The 19,595-nt window shown below is 43.0% G+C and overlaps 2 protein-coding genes across 3 annotated transcripts in view; one reads left to right on the top strand and one right to left on the bottom strand.

Moving 5' to 3' along the window:
• kif18a (kinesin family member 18A) overlaps positions 1-2,012 on the bottom strand; it is a 38,158-nt gene extending 36,146 nt beyond the window's left edge. For both annotated transcript variants that reach the window (XM_015953339.3, XM_015953340.3), the window contains exons 1-2: positions 1,887-2,012; positions 293-638 (exon numbers count right to left, since the gene is read on the bottom strand). In XM_015953339.3, the coding sequence (XP_015808825.3) occupies positions 293-608 (316 nt within the window). In that variant the 5' untranslated portion in view covers positions 609-638; positions 1,887-2,012. The remainder of the gene's footprint in view (positions 1-292; positions 639-1,886) is intronic.
• A 59-nt stretch (positions 2,013-2,071) lies between these two features.
• The window catches only part of mettl15 (methyltransferase 15, mitochondrial 12S rRNA N4-cytidine), a 98,319-nt gene continuing 80,795 nt past the window's right edge, over positions 2,072-19,595 (top strand). Inside the window, exons 1-2 of the mRNA XM_015953353.3 lie at positions 2,072-2,147; positions 3,551-3,783. Of these exons, the coding sequence (XP_015808839.3) occupies positions 3,556-3,783 (228 nt within the window). The 5' untranslated portion in view covers positions 2,072-2,147; positions 3,551-3,555. The remainder of the gene's footprint in view (positions 2,148-3,550; positions 3,784-19,595) is intronic.

Here is a 19,595-nt window from a genome sequence, read left to right as displayed (position 1 = left end):
ACAATTATAATAACAGCAGGGATTAAAAGTTAGCTTTTATTTATTAAACATGTGGAAACCTTGAGACATTTTAAAAAGGACATAAATATAAAAATGTTTATAATTGTATCCATAAATGTTTTAATTTATCTTTAGTTGTAAGAGCTAAAATAGAGTATTTTGGTCTTCCTAATACAGAAAGTCTACAGTTGCTTTTTAAAAGATCATTACTAAAGCTATGCACTGAGTGACAAAAAATATGCAACTACATAAAGCAGCAACAATCTGTAAACTCAATGATGTCATATTTTACCTGTGCAGTTGAATCCGTTCATCACACTGTCCAACACACCTTTGGTGGTGCTCTCAAAAACATCCACTTGAGTGGAGTTTTCATCAAAGACATGGTCGAAAACAAATTTTAAATCTTTGTTAGCCCTCTTGTTGACGTTTCTGTTACGCACTCTTTGTGACCCAAAACACGTTAAGTCCTCTTCTTTGGGGTCAAATATTAGCATGTGGTTGTCGACAACTTGGACCACATTTCGACAGTTTTCAAGTCTCTCGCTCTCGTTGGTTGGTCTCACCCGAACCACCACCTTTACATGGCTACAAACATCATTTGACATTGTGGTTCCTCGGCAGTGATCCAAGTGTTGCTGTAACAAAATAAAATGTTACTTCACTAAGCAGAAACACTTCCAAATTTGCCCGTAGCAATCATTTGATTATATGACTAACGCTGACCATGGATTCTAACTGCAAAGTCAAAAACCCTATATATATATATATATATGTATATGTGTGTGTGTGTGTGTGTAAATAAATAATACCTGAAAGAGGCAATCTGCAACAAACAGGTCACAAAGCCACCAATACGCCTGATATTTATAGAACACAAGGACTATAAAGAATCCCAATCATTTATACAAAATATAAGTGTATTAAAGTGTTTAACTTAGTGACAAAGTATTATTTATTGCACGTATAATAATCAGCATTAAATTATTTCAAAGGTGAAACAATGAGGATACAATGTATGCATGCTATTGACATTTACTGAGGTCAGAATAAATGCACTGTGCATTACTGATCTACTTTGGTCAAAACAGAAAAAGCATAATAGTTGATTTAATTTTTCTAAATTACTGTCTCACTTGGTTATTAGTTTTATGTTTTTACACAAAAAAGAATTTTAAGCTGCTAGAGAATTAAACACAAACTAACGCCACTAATATTTTATTAATTGGCTAAATTTACTTTGCAAGATTGCTGCTTTGTTCCCATTCATTTAAGCTAAACTCATTAATAAGTTGAAGCAAAACACAACCCAAATGTGAAGTGAACATCGTTCAAAATAATCGTGATAAATATTATTCTCATTAAAGGAGCTCCTTGTGAAATTGTAAATTGACTAAGGTATATTTGTTTTCTGTAATACACTCCAATACTCAAATCTATTGTTTGATTTATTGCTAGCAGTATATTTTTTCCTTAGAATATCCCATGTTGTTTTGTGTTATTGGTGTAGTTTAATGCAACTTTAATACTCTTTAAACGACAAATAATTGTCTTGTATAAAACGTAGACGACTGTCTGGTTCGGTGGTTCCCTTTCCGGGCCGGTGTGCCATTTAAAAACGTTAAAACACATTAAATGTTACTTTATATATGAGAACATAAAGTTGCAAAACGTGCTAATGGTTGGTGTTATTATCCATTAAGTAACATTTGTCAATACTAACGTACAAGCAAATTAGCGAAGCACACGCTTGCATAGGACACACATAAAAACGTTAACCAGAGGAGCGTCATATGCTAACTAGCCAGCTAGCTGTCATTCCCAACGGTACGTTCACATTGTTTGTCTCTATCTCAAATGCACTGCGGGTGAAAATGTTGTCTTACCGTTTGTAGCTAACAGTTAACGCTCATTTCACAGTACTGTTTTGTTGCTAATTAAAGCGGCACCTCGTATTAAAATAATCAACTTGCTAACAATGCGCAGCTGTTAATCGCTATCACCACCAGCGCCAATATTTTTAAACAGCAGCTCGCTTCCTGTCTGGCAGCGGATTGGCTGACAAAAAAACCTGGGCGGATCGCAGAGACGCAAGGGCGACGCAAGACGCTTTTGAGGGCGGAGCCTATCAGTGGTCTACTACTACGGTAAGCTTCAGTGTGAGATGTGTGAGGTAATAGCACGTTTCTAATTCAGTAAACACCATCGTTGTGAATCAAGTAGTTTAAAATGTTCAAGTGAACCGTTTCATCCATTTTGGTTACCTGCTGACTTTTTTGTGCACGTGTAGTTGCGCGATAATTCATTGTGGTAGCATAGCAACTAATTCTACTGCACGGAGCTCCCCTGGTCTTAAAAGAGCCTTTCGTGCATTCAGCACACACCAGATTGTTAAAGAAAAAGCTAGATATGTTTCAGGTTCCATACATTTCAGGTATGACGAACCCCTGTAACTATTACCATTTACAAACACCTGTTAGCTTAATGCGGCCACCTCTGTGGAGTGGACAGCATCCCAGAAGCCCTGCCTTTTTGTTGTTTGCTGTTTAAAAGTGTAAACATACACGATGACACGTGTGTGGGGAAACCAAACCTTGCCTGACAGGGTTGTGTTGTGAATTTGGCCTCTCTAAACCCAGTTTGAAGGATAGCGCAACATTAGCATTAATAGCCTTTAACAGGCTCTCCTAAGACATAACTCCCTAATAAATATCATTATGGGTTTAATTCAGGAATGTTCGAATTGTTTTCTGAGGGAGACTTTAGAGATGATTTGTGCTGTCCCAAATTGTATTTCTAGTCTGCTCTGGGTTTTCCCTCCAGCAGGCTGCCAAAACAAATAAAAAGAAAACAATTTTTGCATTTAAAGAATAAAACATAAATCTAATTTTGTGGCCCACAAAGATAATTTTGGTCCTCCTCTTAAAAAGTTGGGTCACCCTTGGTTTGATATATTTTGTTTTTAATAAGATAAAGTATACATTTATATTTAGTTTAATTGTTATACTACTTTTTTCTCTATCTGTACTTTGTTTCTTATTCATGTTGATGTTTTATTGGAGCAGTATGTGATAGATCAGAATTCATAGCCCATGTAAAAGGAAAATTATTCACAGAAACTGTACCCAGTCAGATAAGTAACCAACAAAAAGCAGTTCCCCTCACAAAGTTTCAACCAAATTTAATTTAGAGGGCAATAAATGGCCTTGAGGCGGAGACTTGCTCATTATTCATGTTATAACAAAATTCGCCTTTTTTACATGTTGAATTTTAAGATGACTATTTCCTTATTTACCTGGTCCAGTCAAATTCTAGAACAGGTTTAATGTAACCCCAAAAGCAGTAATAATATCTTCATGGCATCATAACATTGCGGTTCTTTATTCTTGGTGTCAATAAAATACTTACAATAATATCATGACTAATGTCTTTGAAACTTTCATTGAAAAGTAACCTTTAGCGGAATTTGTGTGCATTCTTAACATATTTAATATATTTATCTTTTGGATTATCAGTCCCATGAGTAGCTTTCATGGTTTCCTCCCCACAGGAGTCATGCTTTTTCACTCCAGTCCAGTAATATGGAAAACACATGTGGCTGTGTGGAGAGCATGGAGGACACTGATGACAAGCCTGCCGTCATCTGCATTTAGAACATCTTCTGGTTTCTGCGGTTCATCGGATCCATCCGAAGAAGCCTCCTCTGTTTCTGCTGATAAAGCGCCTCACACACCTGTCATGCTGAAAGAGGTGCTCCATTACTTAGACATCCAACCAGCTCAGGTATGTTTACACCCTAATTATCTGTGGTAGCCTTTTGGTGTCTGTGACAATGTTTATGTCTACTTGTTCAAAGGTTAAACATTAAGGAACCTTTATTTTCTTGTAGAAAAATATTAGATACAAAAAAAAAATCCAATATGATTTGGAATTTTCACAAAGAGCAGCCTTTTAAAAATGTGTTGTATGAAGTATTTCTTACATAGATGAATGGATGAATTACACAAATAGAAATCATTTCAGCTTTATGAATGTGTTTGTACTGAAACTCAGTTAATGAAATTATTTAATGGGTTACAAAGACGTTTAAAGAGCCACTATCCAACATTTTCATCTTTTTAAATCATTTTCTTGAGCCAGTATGTGCAAAAATTTTGCAGCAAGGCTATTTAACCCTCTGGAGGCAGGCGTTCCAGATTTGCAACAGTTAAAACCTACCTACCTGGTTACTCCACACACGTATTTCATGAGCATTTTTTAACTCAGAAGTACCCCTGAAGGACTTAGCTGTTCCTCCTTTGATCAAAACTTATTTAGAGCCTGAGAGGGTTAATTCTGGGCCTCGTGGGCTGGTATCCATCATGTTTTATTAGTTTCTCTGGTCCAACACACTTGATTTGGTGGTTTTATCACCTGTGCAGCAGCTCATCAGGTTATGCAGAAGCCTGTTAATCACCCTGGGCTGCCACCTTACTGTGGTGGAGGGAGGGGTTTGAGTGTCCCAAGGATCCTAGGAGCTAAGTTGTCTGATGCTTTATGCCTCTGGTAGGGTCACCCATGGCAAACAGGTCCTAGGTGAGGTATCAGATAAAGAGCAGCCGAAAGACCTCTTATGAAGAAAAATATACATTGAAATAGTGTTCCCTCGCTGGGTCACTGGGGTCCCCCTCTGAAGCCAGGCTTGGAGGTGGGGCACGTCGGCGTGCGCCTGGTGGCCGGGCTTTCACCCATGGAGCCCGGTTGGGCACAGCATAAAGAAGAAACATGGGTCGTCCTTCCCATGAGCTCACCACTTGTGGGAGGGGCAAATGGGTTCGGGTGCAGTGTGTGAGTGGGAGAGTGGCGGTCTGATCCTCGGCTACAGAAGCTGGCTCTTGGCACGTGGAAGGTCACCTCTCTGGTGGGGAGGAGCCTGAGTTGGAGTGAGAAGTTGAGAGGTTCTGACTAGATATTGTTGGACTCACCTCAACACATGGCTCTGGCTCTGGAACCAGTTTCCTCGAGAGAGGTTGGACACTCTACCACCCTGGAGTTGCCCCCACTGAGAGGCGCCGAGCAGGAGTGGGCACACTACTAGTGTGACTCTCAGCCATGTGGACTGCTTCAAGTCACAATTTGCAAAATCTATATGGGTGGCACACTACATGGCCCAAGGTTTCAGTGAGTCAAACTGCACAACTTCTTGGTCCAGGACACACCAATGTCACAAGCATACATTGCTGCAAGGCATACATCACTAAAAGCCAACAGTTGCCCAGAATGGCAACAATGAGGAAAACGCTAGCTTTAACACTTGGGGCAGCCGTAGCCCAACAGCTAGAGTGGGATGTCCAGCAATTGGAGGGTTTTAGCAACGATCCTGCCTTCCAGCAGAGAATTCAGCTGTAATGTCCTTGGGTAAGACGCTTAACCCACCTTGCCTGCTGGTGGTGGTCAGAGGGGCCGGTTGCGCCTGTGCTCGGCAGCATCACCGCTGTCAGTGCATCCCAGGGCAGCTGTGGCTACAATGTAGCTCATCACCACCAGTTTGTGAATGTGTGTGTGATTGGTTGAATGATACACTATAGTGTAAAGCGCTTTGGAGTCATCTGGCTTTGAAAGGTGTTATACAAGTGCAGGTCATTTATCACTTCTTTCATTAGACTGACTGAACTCCAAAAAGGAGTGCTCCACATGTTCTTGCATGTAGCCTCCATCGTTTCTAATGTTGCTAATTCTACTGTAGTATTGTACTCTCGTCACTAGATTTTTGTATCACTCCTTGGGTGGATTTTGACTGGTCAATTGCTATTTGGGGTCATACATTTTGTCACACAACTTGAATACTGTCTGAAGCTGGATTTGGTCATGAGAGTGCCTAAATAAGCCGTCAGTGGGTCGGTCAACCTGGACAGCCACAGACCTGCAGATGACATTTTTTGTTTTTTGTCAGAAGTCTCTTCACAACATAAAATTTGTCCAGGATGGCGAATAATGCATCGTTTTAACCGGGATGGACCCCAGGTGTTTTTAAAAAAAATATTTTAAATACTTCTTCCCAATTTCTTCACTTTTCCAGACTTGGCAAGTGCTCCCGTATTGAAGGGTCTTGGTCTACATTTTGCTCCTCGCAGTCCCAGTGGGGTCCAAAGGGCACGGTGTGTGTTGTTTCGAATGTTGCGTTCACAGCCATAAAAGAGCAAGTTCACTGGGAAACCATTTTTTTACTTGTGACATTTGAAGTATGATCAGTCACTCAGAGTTTAACATTGGCAGCAGTAGCTCAACAGGTTGAGCGGGTTGTCCAGTAATCGGAAGGTTGCAGGTTCGATCCTGGCTCCGGACAGAGAATTCTGCTGTTGTGTCCTTGGGCAAGACACTTAACCCACCTTGCCTGCTGGTGGTGGTCGGAGAGACCAGTGGCACCTGTGCTCGGCAGCCTCGCCTCTGTCAGTGCGCCCCAGGGCAGCTGTGGCTACATCATAGCTCATCATCATCAGTGTATGAATGTGTGTGTGCGAATGGATTAATAATGATACACTGTAGTGCAAAGCGCTTTGGAGTCCTTACTCTGAGAGGTGCTATACAAGTGCGGGTCATTTATCATTTAACAGGCCAAACGTGAAAAGAGTCCTACCCCTATGTTCTGCACTAGCCGCTGATAGAGAAAAGACGGGGAAACAAAAGGATTGGAAAAGCTTGACAGATCTATGTCACACTGTAAATTACCATTCATGGCCTCACCCATCTTGGCTCACGACCGGGGAAGTCTTTTGTTGGTTTAGCGTCCAGGAAACAGCAGAAAACGTCTCGACAAGTAGAAGCTAAATGTTAGCATTAGCATCTCTGCAGCACAGCAGAACTCCTTCAGACTTGTGTTATTTGTTGAGATAAAACATCAACGTTGCAAAGCAAAGAGAGTCAGCGGTAGAGTCATGTCAGAGGCAAGCTGCCTGATTATTGGGCAATAAGACTCCAAATCCTGCTGTTTCTGCTCACCTACTCCTCTGGCTAACTTCTACTTCCTGAAACAGGAGTGGCAGAGCTTTTTGCCACAGAGATGCAGATGTGTTGACAAAAACATAAGAACTTGGTCTTTTAAATCAGGCATTGATTGGTGTAAAAAATAATTTCTCCTAGTTCAGTTGATGCTTAATTTTTTATTAAATCTGGAAAATCATTATTGTATCTTTAACAGTTTTACAATTTTTCCAAATATTCTTTCAGAAATTAAGTAGTTTTCAAATATTTAACATATATGTATTTACAAATGTATTGCTTTACTTAGTTCCATCTTTTCCTTTTTTTTTTTTTTACCGTGTCCTGTCTGGCTGTGAAGCAAGCAGAATTGATGTCTGAATGCTGGTGACAAGCCTTACAGATTTACTCTCAGGTGGAGCATTAAAGCGTCTGCTTTTAATGTCACGCCTGATACTTAAAACTTTATTGTTATTGTTTTTGAATGCTTTGTAATTCCGACCAGACACGGAGACAGAGGTGAAAGAGAAAGGAAAAGAAAAGGTGGGGAGGGGGGGGGGGGTGTCCACAAAAATAAACCATAATGAACAAGAGTCTGCTTCTAGACCTGCAGAAAAAGACAAAAAAAAAAGCAAAAGGGCAAAAAAATGGGACACAACAACAATACAACAAGATCAAGCTATCACTGCGTCAACTTGATGAAGAAATACAGGTGCTGGCCAGTAAATTAGAATATCATCAAAAGGTTGAAAATATTTCAGTAATTCCATTCAAAACGTGAAACTTGTACATTATATTCATGCAATGCACACAGACCAATATATTTCCGATGTTTATTACATTTAAATTTGATATTTATAGGTGACAACTAATGAAAACTCCAAATTTGGTATCTCAAAAAATTAGAATATTCTGAAAAGGCTGAATATAGAAGACACCTGCTGCCACTCTAATCAGCTGATTTACTCAAAACACCTGCAAAGGCCTTTAAAAGGTCCCTCAGTCTTGTTTTGAAGGCACCACAATCATGGGGAAGACTTCTGACTTAACAGCTGTCCAAAAGACAATCATTGACACCTTGCACAAGGAGGGCAAGATACAAAAGGTGATTGCTAAAGAAGCTGGCTGTTCGCAGAGCTCTGTGTCCAAGCACATTAACAGACAGGCGAAGGGACGGAAAAAATGTGGTAGAAAAAAGTGTACAAGCTCTAGGGATAACCGCACCCTGCAGAGAATTGTGACGACAAACCCATTCAAAAATGTGGGGGAGATCCACAAAGAGTGGACTGCAGCTGGAGTCAGCGCTTCAAGAACCACCACGAGGAGACTCATGAAAGACATGGGATTCAGGTGTCGCATTCCGTGTGTCAAGCCACTCTTGAACAAGAAACAGCGCAAGAAGCGTCTCGCCTGGGCCAAGGACAAAAAGGACTGGACTGATGCTGAGTGGTCCAAAGTTATGTTTTCTGATGAAAGCAAGTTCTGCATTTCCTTTGGAAATCAAGGACCCAGAGTCTGGAGGAAGAGCGGAGAAGCACAGAATCCACGTTGCATGAGGTCCAGTGTAAAGTTTCCACCGTCAGTGATGGTGTGGGGTGCCATGTCATCTGCCGGTGTTGGCCCACTCTGTTTCCTGAGGTCCAGGGTCAATGCAGCCGTCTACCAGGAAGTTTTAGAGCACTTCATGCTTCCTGCTGCTGACCAACTTTATGGGGATGCAGACTTCACCTTTCAACAGGACTTGGCACCTGCACACAGTGCCAAAACCACCAGCACCTGGTTCAAGGACCATGGTATCCCTGTCCTTGATTGGCCAGCAAACTCGCCTGACCTTAACCCCATAGAAAATCTATGGGGTATTGTGAAGCGGAGGATGCAATATGCTAGACCCAACAATGCAGAGGAGCTGAAGACGACTATCAGAGCAACCTGGGCTCTCATAACACCTGAGCAGTGCCACAGACTGATCGAGTCCATGCCACGCCGCATTACTGCAGTTATTGAGGCAAAAGGAGCCCCGACTAAGTATTGAGTGCTATACATGCACATTCTTTTCATGTTCATTCTTTTCAGTTGGCCAACATTAGAGAAACAAACATTTTTTCATTGGCCTTTAGAATATTCTAATTTTCTGAGATACCAGATTTGATGTTTTCATTGGTTGTCACCTATAAATATCAAAATTAAACGTAATAAACATCGGAAATACATTGGTCTGTGTGCATTGCATGAATATAATGTACAAGTTTCACGTTTTGAATGGAATTACTGAAATATTTTCAACCTTTTGATGATATTCTAATTTACTGGCCAGCACCTGTATATAATCAACATTGCTTAACTGAAGAATCACGATAATAAATCACAGTGCATTAAGTGCCCACCATAGTCTTAAGACCTGTGTTTAACGTTCCCAAACCCATACTTTTGAGAGCACCATGTGAGCACCTGTGTGTGTACACGCGCTTGTTTATGTAAGGTTTCTCTATAGGAGCATCCAACAGAGAGTGTGAGGGGCCACAGATCTGCCCCCCAAAGATGCGTAGGAGACGGGTGGAGCTCCAAGTCTCAGAGATCCAGGCACTGCCCCAGAACACAGGAACCCCAAGGAGACTGCAACCAGAAAGGCCCCCGTCCCCCTCGAGAGGCACAGAGGATCGCCCCGGGGGGCCACAACCAGCAGCCGGCAGAGTCCCGGGAGACATCAGCGGCAAGCCCTCAGGCCCGCCCGCAGCCTCCCACCCCCTAGCCGGCCGAGCCCGGGACCCAGCGACCCGGGACCCAGCGGCGACCACCCCCGCCGGGGACCCAGCAGAGCCCAGCGACCCAGACCCCACCAGACAGCCACCGGGATCTATCAGGCAGATGCCAAAATCTTAAACCCCCAGACCTGGTTGCCACGAACACTCAGGCAGACCGAGGCACAACCCCTCACACCAGGTTTGGCAGGGGGAGGGGAGACGAAGATCTATATCATCAAAAGAAGTTTCAGAAGAGGGGAGGAGTCAAAGGCCCCACCTGACATTTACAGTCATACACAGACACAGTCACACACTCCCTCCCTCATGCTCACACATACACATACAACCAAAGACTTACAAAAATGCACGCCGGACACCCACTCATACTCCCCATACACACCCTATTCACTCTGGTCCCGGTACTGCTGCACATTGGGTACAACCATCACCGGTAACCAGAGTTTGACTCTTTCTGCTGGGGTACTGATGAGCAGGCTCCCCCGCCCAACGCCGAGCACAGCAACCCACCACCCCAGACCCCAACCAGATGGCCAGATCTCCCTCCTAGCCTCCAGCCCCAGGAAGCCAAGCAACAACAGAGGTGGCTAAGACCCCTAGTCTCCCTCTGCCTGCTCCAATATAGTGTTGTGTGATCATGAGGTGTATTCCATGGCTGTGGTGAGCGGGCAGTGCGGGCATCATCCGGCCTATGCCAGCTGATGCCACCGCACCACCCCACTTACACCCTCAGCCCTCGGTGTCTAAGTGCGGTTTAAAACTGGAAGTGGGCACCGGCACCCGGGAGGAGGCTGAGATATCCCCCTGCCAAATGCCGTTGAATGTGCTCACTCCCAAGGCCCTAAGTGTGTGTTTGTGTGGAATGTCGTCAGTGGAAGTGTATAAAGTGCAAATAAAATTGGGGGGCAGGTTTCCACAGGAATGCGGAAATGGGGTCCATACCCACACTCCCTGACTTGCCCACCCCCCAAGGTCCTATGTGTATGTTTGTGTGATGATGTGAGGGAGCAGGAGGAGAGAAATATGCGGGGATGGGGAGGAATGGCTGGTTGGGCTTAGCCCTCCAGGGAGCCAGCTCCACTACTGCCCCCAATAGGCACCTCTGTTGTCAAACTGGCACCCAGGGCATGGAGACCCCAGCCCATCCTGCCAGGGCCCAAAGCAGCAGCATTACAGAGCCCCACGGAGTCCAAGGGCACCAACCCAGCCCCACCCCAGCAGAATATCTATGCCTATCCCTGCATTTGCACAACTTCCAGAATATATAAGACATGGGACATCCAGGTAAGGTTGGGTCCTCCCCCTCCTGGACCTCCCCGTCCCCTGTGATGGTTCCATTTTTTCCAATAGTGTCTCACCACCAACTGATGCATTGTCAAAAAATTAAAAAAAGAAGTCCCAGAATGTGTTTAGTCTGTAGGCAAACGTAATGCATAACCAAACAGAATATCTAGACTGACTGTCGACACTGATATTTGCAAGTGATTAAGTCATATTTGTATTTCAGGCATTGTTATCCAGTCTGTCTCGGTTGCTGTGGTAATGGCATAGGCATGCAAACTCACACCGAGAGGTGTTTCTTATGCCCCTTTACTTCGGTCCATTTTGTGTGCAAACATTTGATTGTCTGTTATTTTTGTTAAAGTGGTTCATCAATAACTGGATAAACAATGAATGATAACAACGTTTAGAAATCGATTTCAAAATGTGCGCGTCGTGATGCTGAACGCTGTCACTGCAGTCTCTTTGCTCAAATGCTGGTTGGAATCATGCTCACACTTCACTCAACCAGGCACTCATGAATTAGGCAGGTTGCCAGTATCTTGGCTTTCACTTAATGTATGTACAACCAGGACAGATGGGCATGAGTCAAAAGCCTTCTGGTGTAGAAGGCACCAAAGGATGGGAAATGAACCCCCCACCACTTCTCCTCCTATGTAATGCATGGTCAAGGCAGGTGGGGGCCATGGGTCAACGACTTAGTCAGGGATTGCGCCACTGTAAGGCTGTTGGCAGGACACAGGGTGCTGCATCGCTCCTGCCTGAACTTTAGCACCTCTAAACTCCTCCGCTGCCCGCCCATTTGCCAACTGTCCCAAGATAGCTTGCCAATCAGATGCTCTTAAAAACAGTTTGATTGATTTAATTTTTTCCCCTACAGTACATGCTGCAGACCTCAGCCAGCGTGACATTCTGTGGAAATGTTTCATGGTCACATTCAGAAGTCTTAAATCTCGCTTTGCCGCAGACATTTATTTAAAGACATATGTAAAGTTGCTGCTCTGGGGGATTTTATAACTACAGCCAAATCGTGCTCTTTCTAGAGAGCTGACGCATTGTCACTTCACTTCTTCGTGCAACTATAGATGCATTCTCTTAGATGATTATAAAACTTCCTTCTCACAGGAATCTGACAGAGCCGCTCACGCTTGTTGTGTCACCAGCAGATCAGTCCGAAGACGGTCTGCCTGCATTTTCAGGCAAATCTCCAAATATTTAACAACCAAATGTATTTAATAGTGTAGAAATAGAAAGCCATTGTTAAAATAAGCCAAGTCCATCCATATGAATGGAGTAGTTAAACGATGATTTGTGTCAGCACAGTTAAACTCATGTGTGTAAATGGAGCCTTTCAGTGCCCTGCTTCCTCCCACACAGGACATCTGGCATATTTCTATGCAGGTAGCTAATTTGTGCTGGTAGCCTACAATGCATTTTCTCCATGTTACGATCATCTTGTGAGTAGGACTTGTACTGATGGCTTGTCATATTTCTTCACGGTAATCAAAGTTTAACTTAAAGGGGCATTATGGAAGTTTGACAGCCAAAACATGTACAGAAACAATAAGTTTCTTCTTCATTCATTCTCCTGCAATGCCCTGGTCCTGTAGAATGAGCCCTGGCATTTTTACTGTGATTGCCTATTTTTCTGTAAAATCACAGAAAAAGAGAGCTGCTCGGGTCGAGCAGGCTGCTTCATGTGCCCATAGCCCGTAGCATTTGCTATCCGTAGCTTTAGCAGCAGAGAGTGAGGTAGTGCCAACTCAGCGACTTTGTCGCTGTTCCTAACGCCTAGTGATGAAGCTAGCTACGTTTCTGAGGACCCTTATCTACTTTCTGTAGAACTTTCTTCTAGATATTTCCTGCAAATTAGCAACAAAATAGCCATTTTCGCTCCGAACCGTTCGTTGGTTTGACGTTGTTTCAGCTGTTATCAAGGATATAAAAGTTACAGATAGTGTAAATGTTACTAGAGTGTAGCTCACCTTGTAAGATGTCTGACTCCCTGCAGAAGACCTGGGTTTGATTCTGGGTGTGAACATAGTTTATTAGAGTTTCTTTTTTTCATTAATGGTGTATTTTTTACAGTAAGATGCCCAAATTTTTATTTGAGACTCGCCAAACGGCACTGAATTCACAGATAAAAAGATGTGGGTTCAACTTTCATTTTGGAACAATTTTTCAAGCAAGGGAAGGGAATGATCTGAGCATGCAGGAGGACTGACCCATCATAAACCTTTGTCGGCTGTGCTGAAGAGAAAGGTACAGAACCAAATTATTTAATTAATTAGCTGCGCGTTCTCCCGTCCTCTGTCCTCCGGGCCCCACACACACACACACACACACGCACGCACGCACGCACGCACGCCTGTTTGGATGAAATCATTGCAGGAACACATGATCTGTTAGCACGTGGATTATGAGAGGGAGATTACTTTTAACTAGGGATGCTCCGATCCGATCACGTGATCGGAAATCTTTGTTGTTTTCCTGTTGTTCATCAAGGACATTAGCGGTAGCTCGGACTAGCGTTGTTCTGTGCTTAGCATTATCGTGACAACATTTATATATTTCTGACGTTGAAGTGGGTTGGGACATACAAATGTAGGGAATGTGTCTAAGTTTATGACGTGTTAAACAAGCAGTGCTCAGACTGAACCGTTTCTCTGTGGCCATTGAAACAAATTTGCATAGGAAAGCAGATCAAAGACAACACAGACTCTTTGGTTTGCTACGTGAGACACTCCAGGCTTCCCGTATTCAACAACAACAATGAGATAAATGTGGTTTTGAATTCTAGAACCCCTTTAATAGTTCCAACTACGTGATGCAAGTCGAGAGGCGGCAGAGCATTTTCTATTGCAGGTCCAAAACTCTAGCCTGGCAAGCAGTCCTATAAATGTGATCATATAGTCTGGCCATGAGCCTTAAATGTCTGCATGCTAATGGACATTGAAGAACGTGACATACTCACCACTATGAATATTAATCAATGAGGCAGTGCGCCATACACTTTTGAGGAAGACACGATTCCATCCTTTTTTCTAAATAAAGGATTTAAGCACCTCTATCTGCTCATGACTCAAAGAACAGCCCAGGTTTAAATAGTCCAAAGTTGACATCAACGCCATTTCAAAAGAGCCACCGCCATCTTAGTTGTTTAGCTCAGTCAGTCGCAGTAACATCCCGCCCACCAAACCGATAAGAGGGCTGTGATTGGAAAGATAGAAGACTGATGGAGCCTGCTGAGGCTCCGATGGAGCGTGGCTAGACCGACCTGCAGAGCAAAGTCCTTTTGCCTTCTGCTACGGTCTGTCTAGATTTCTAGGCTACCCAAACTCTGGAATATTTTAAAACTAGACAGGCTTCCATCACTTTCATGCTTTTCCATGTTGTTTAAAGACAAATTTTTACTCCCTGTCCCTGTTCAACCCAGTGTGAGATGTTGACATTGACCTAATCTTAAATGTTATTTTAATATTTGAATTTGGATTACCTTTTTACTGGTTTTATGTCTGTACTCTTAATTCTATGCCCTGTGCTTGTTTTCACCTGTGTTTTTATGTACAGCACTTGGTCAGCCTCTGTTGTTGTTTTTAACAGTGCTCTTTAAATAAACTGGAATGATGAATTACAAAATGGAAAAGGATTATATGAAGTATTTTTTTATTAACCACAAAAGATGATCTCATATCCTAGTCCTGTTGCCAAAAATATTTTTTATTATCTAAGAAACAACGAATCAACCCATCGGATCCAGGGAATGTGATTATTTTACTCAGGCAGCCATACAAGCGTAAGCATAAGCATTATGTTTATCTTGTTTCATGAATATCTTGTAATTTTACAGATAATTTTCTTTGGCTAATTATTTTGTTTTGCTTATTTATTGCTTGTTTGATGTAATTTGAGCAAAAATAGGAAAACATCACTTTAAAGAGCAAGTCACCCCCAAATACAAGTTTTTAAAATAATAAACTATAAATTAGTGTCTAATTGTGCTGTAGACATGTGTAGTTAATTATTTGGCACTTTAGTGCATCTTAGGTAAAATGTAGATGTTCTGCCTAAAACTGTCAGTGTTGCACCCTCTTCAGGTAAAAACTCTGCACTGCATTTGAATTTAAATCTGCCATCGCTATTGACTAAGAGGTACACTATGATGTCATCTGGTACATTAAGATGTCACAATGCCCCTGAGATCCTGTGTGTGTATGTGTGTATTTGTTAGCAGCTCCGCCTTCTTGGTCTGCCAGGTAACGGCATTTGTTGCATTTTTCAAACAGGAAGTGGGAGTGGAGTAAAGCCTGGGGCACACCAGAGGCGGACGCGCCCACGCCGTCATTTTAAATAGATGCCATTATAGTTAATGAGAGTGGGCACACAGGGAGCGCCACCCTGCATCCCAGAAGTGCCGCGGTTCTGTAGATAGGCGCCTGTTCTGTAAACCTCCCTGAACCGTCTACAGGTGGTTCAGAATGCCTGTGCTCGGCTTCTGACCAAGTCCTCCAAACACTCCCACATCACCCTGCTTCTCCTCCAGCTTCACTGCCTGCCAGTCAACTTCAGGGTTCATTTCAAGATCCTGGTTCTGTTCATTAGGGCCTTACATGGACAAGCACCATCATACATTGGTGATCTTTTCAGTCCCTACACCCCCAGCAGGTCCCTGAGGTCCAGTGACCAAAGCCTACTGGTTGTGCAGCACCAGGCTAAAGACTCTGGAACTCTCTCCCCCTGAGCCTGAGATCAGTGGACTCAGTGTCTCCTTTAAAAGCAGCTGAAAACTCACCTGTTCATGCTGGCTTTGGTGTGACCTTCATCACCACCTGCTCCTTATTCTGCTCTTATTCTGCCTTTCCCGGGATTCACTGATTTCCATCTTTCCTATTCATTTTTGTAGTCGTCGTCGTCTTCCACCGCTTATCCGGGTCCGGGTCGCGGGGGCAGCATTCCAACTAGGGAGCTCCAGACCGTCCTCTCCCCAGCCACCTCCACCAGCTCCTCCGGCAGGACCCCAAGGCGTTCCCGGACCAGATTGGAGATGTAACCTCTCCAGTGTGTCCTGGGTCGACCCGGGGGCCTTCTGCCGGCAGGACATGCCCGAAACACCTCCCCAGGGAGGCATCCAGGAGGCATCCTGACCAGATGCCCAAACCACCTCAACTGACTCCTTTCGATCCAGAGGAGCAGCGGTTCTACTCCGAGTCCCTCCCGAATGTCCGAGCTCCTCACCCTATCTCTGAGGCTGAGCCCGGCCACCCTACGGAGGAAACTCATTTCGGCCGCTTGTATCCGCAATCTCGTTCTTTCGGTCATTACCCAAAGCTCATGACCATAGGTGAGGATTGGGACATATCGACCGGTAAATCGAGAGCCTGGCTTTCTGGCTCAGCTCCCTCTTCACCACGACAGATCGGCTCAACGTCTGCATCACTGCAGACGCCGAACCAATCCGCCTGTCGATCTCCCGATCCCTCCTACCCTCACTCGTGAACAAGACCCCGAGATACTTAAACTCCTCCACTTGAGGTAGGACCTCTCCCCCGACCCGGAGTTGGCAAGCCACCCTTCTATTCATTTTCTCTCTCCCTTTCCTTACATTTTATGAGTTTTTTTCTCCTTTTAAACATGTTTTTAATCGTTTTAAAAATCTTTGTATACTTTAATTTCTTTTTTGTTTTTGTTTTTGTGAAGCGCCGCGTGAGGCGCTATATAAAAGATCATCTTCTTCTTCTATCTGAGGCACCACAGCTGTTTTCTGTCACCGGTGCGCAGGTGAGTTGAGCGGAGGTGAGGATCCATGTGCAGGGGAAGAAGGCAGGCAGACAGACAGGAACGTTTAAGCAGTTTTAATAAGGAACACACGAGACATGGAAACAATGAATGGACAAGGAACACAGAACAAAGAGCTGAGATCGAAAGTGATTGGGAGACGAGAGGCAGGTAGGAGCAATCAGGAAAGACACAGGACTGAACAGAGTGGGGAGACAGGACAGGTTGTGACATTTTCAGCATTGTGGAGTACATCACAACAGACGTGACGCGGAACGGCTTTATGGCACTAACCAAGCCGTGGTTTTGATAACTTTAAAGTATTATTTATCTTAAAATATTCAAATAAATAGTGTACTTACCCATTTTTAATGAATTCAAGTCTCACAAAACACGACGTCAAGTCTGATCACGTATAAACAAGAGAGTCACTTCCCGCTTTTTGTTCTCAAGTCCCGCGTGATGTGACTATCGCGCGACTTTCCAAGAAGCGCTCAGCGGCGCGGCGCGTCCTCTGTGGCCACTTGAATTCCCAAAATCTTGCCTCCGGTGTGCCCCAGGGTTAAGATTCTGGTAGGGGGTGACTTGCTCTTTAACATAATTTTCTTGTATACTTTTTATATATTTTTTATTTAAGCTGCTATAGCAAATTTGGAAAACAAATGAGCTTGAAACCTTTTTTCATGCCCTTTAACCATGTTCTAACATAGTATAGCTTTAAATATGTTGTGAAGTTGAAAAAACAAAACAAAAAAACAACAAAGTGGTTCTCGCATTTGTCTAAATACGTCCACCAATAACACGGCTCCGAACTAAACCAGCTATCGGACCAACCGGTTGTTGGTCTCGCAAAACCGACACTTCCCTGGGTCCTGCATTTATTTTGCACTTGTGTATTTAGCAACAGAACACCACTGGTGGGAGAGGTACTCCACTCAATAATGTCAGAGAAGTAGAAACAGCCGGCTGCTACCTCTTCAACTTTAGGACAAACTAAAAACACCATTTGAAGTCACGGACAACAAAAGGCGTTTGGACGTAGAAAACGATCACTGGGGTTTAGTGCTATCTCGTTTCCTCTGGGAATGCGGGGTTCCGGTGGATGTGGATCCAGGGAAGATACCCAAGGGGAGTGGTGCGTACAAAAACCGTTTGCAGATTGACTATAGCAGCTTTAACGTACCACTTGGAGAAAAGTTAAAGTTGCCAGTATTATGAAAAAGTTAAGGAAAAGTTTCTACTCCAACGATGAAAATTTTGTGATTACTTTCCAAAAATTTTCAATAAAATCTGTCAAGTGGATCATCGGACAATTTTCTAAGAATCGAACAAGCAAAAACATTTAAAGCCACCTTTTGCTCTTGGGAGACAAGAACAAAAACTGAAGGCTTATGGCCAGTGATGTACGGCAGACACTGCATGCTATGGTATGGAGAAGATAAACTTATTCTGTTTATGTTGATCTAACTGATCATCATGCATGTTTATTTTTTCTTTGGCTTTGGTGTTTATTGCATGTTAAGGTGGTGTCAGAACATTTTAATGCACTATAGAAAAGGTTTGTCTCTGTTTTAGTAAAGTGTTTTAATGTGATCATTTAATAAAATTAGAGTTCAGTTGCATGATGTGGTAAGCTTCTTGGCATGCCTTATAGCCTTGATAATCATTGGGATTTCTATGTTATCAGTTATTTGAAGTATTGTTTTTATTTTAAAATGCTTTTCAAATCTAGTTGATCAAACTTTGACACATGTGCTGCAGGAAACTTTAGAATTCAGATTGGATGAAAAAGACAGAATTAAGGGACTTTTGTTTAAACAATTTCTGCACATCATTCATTCATTCATGCCATGTCCCTCTTTTTAAACCAACGTCTAGTTTTTTTTGAGTGGGGGTGTATATGCAGGACTTCTGATTTGTCCATGTCTTACCTACTGTAGACAGGAATCTGATGGACCAGGGTTAGGAGAATCAGAGAGAAATTCTCTTGGAAAGGTCAGGGCCCACCTGAGGTAGCTTTCTACCATCTAAAATATACTATAATATATAAAATAGATTTTTAGACTACATAGGTTTTGCATCAGAAGGACACTATTTTGAGGACAGATTTTGCACAGAGAAGATCAGCGGTTTGAGAGAATACTACAGCCATCCTTGTCAAAAGAGAAAAAAAATCAGTACTAAACAAGGGTCTAAGGTTTCAGCATTTCAGTACTTACAATGCAGCTTTGAATATGATCCTCAGACTGTTGCAAAGCTATCCACACCTTCAGGCATTTGATCCAAACATCTCACATTCAAACCAGGACATCAAAGACCCTAACAACTAGGGGGAAGGTGAGGGGAAGTGATTTATGACTTAGCTGGGAAACTGCAACTATTCATTGCCATCTCCATAAATAATTGTTTGATTCTAAAGTGACACAATACAAAAACCAATGTAAAGTGCATTATGAACTTGTTCCATATGAAATGTGAAGATTTTAGGTTGTTTTACTTTTTCTTAAATATTTCTTCTGAGTAACTGTTAGCTGTACATCCCAATAAAGACCAAGTTCATTCTTTTTTTTTTCTTCATTTTATTGTGCTCCTGTTTCACGAACTAAAATGAGCCAGAGTAGAGGGGAACAGAACACAGCAGGTTTTGGGGTCCTTATATCCTGATATTCAGACATCTTGCCTCTGATTGGCTAACAGCAACACGACTCAATGACTGACTGTTTGTTCCGCAACGCTGATGTCTGCAAATAACACAAGCCTGAGGGTGTTCTGCCACGTTGTGGAGTTGCTAATGCCAACAGTTAGCTTCTACTAGCCAAAATG

The sequence above is a fragment of the Nothobranchius furzeri genome, chromosome 9 (assembly GCF_043380555.1).
Source record: "Nothobranchius furzeri strain GRZ-AD chromosome 9, NfurGRZ-RIMD1, whole genome shotgun sequence".
Classification (NCBI taxonomy): Eukaryota; Metazoa; Chordata; class Actinopteri; order Cyprinodontiformes; family Nothobranchiidae; genus Nothobranchius; species Nothobranchius furzeri.
Note: the sequence above shows the minus strand (reverse complement) of the source record. Positions and strands in the feature narration are given on the sequence as shown.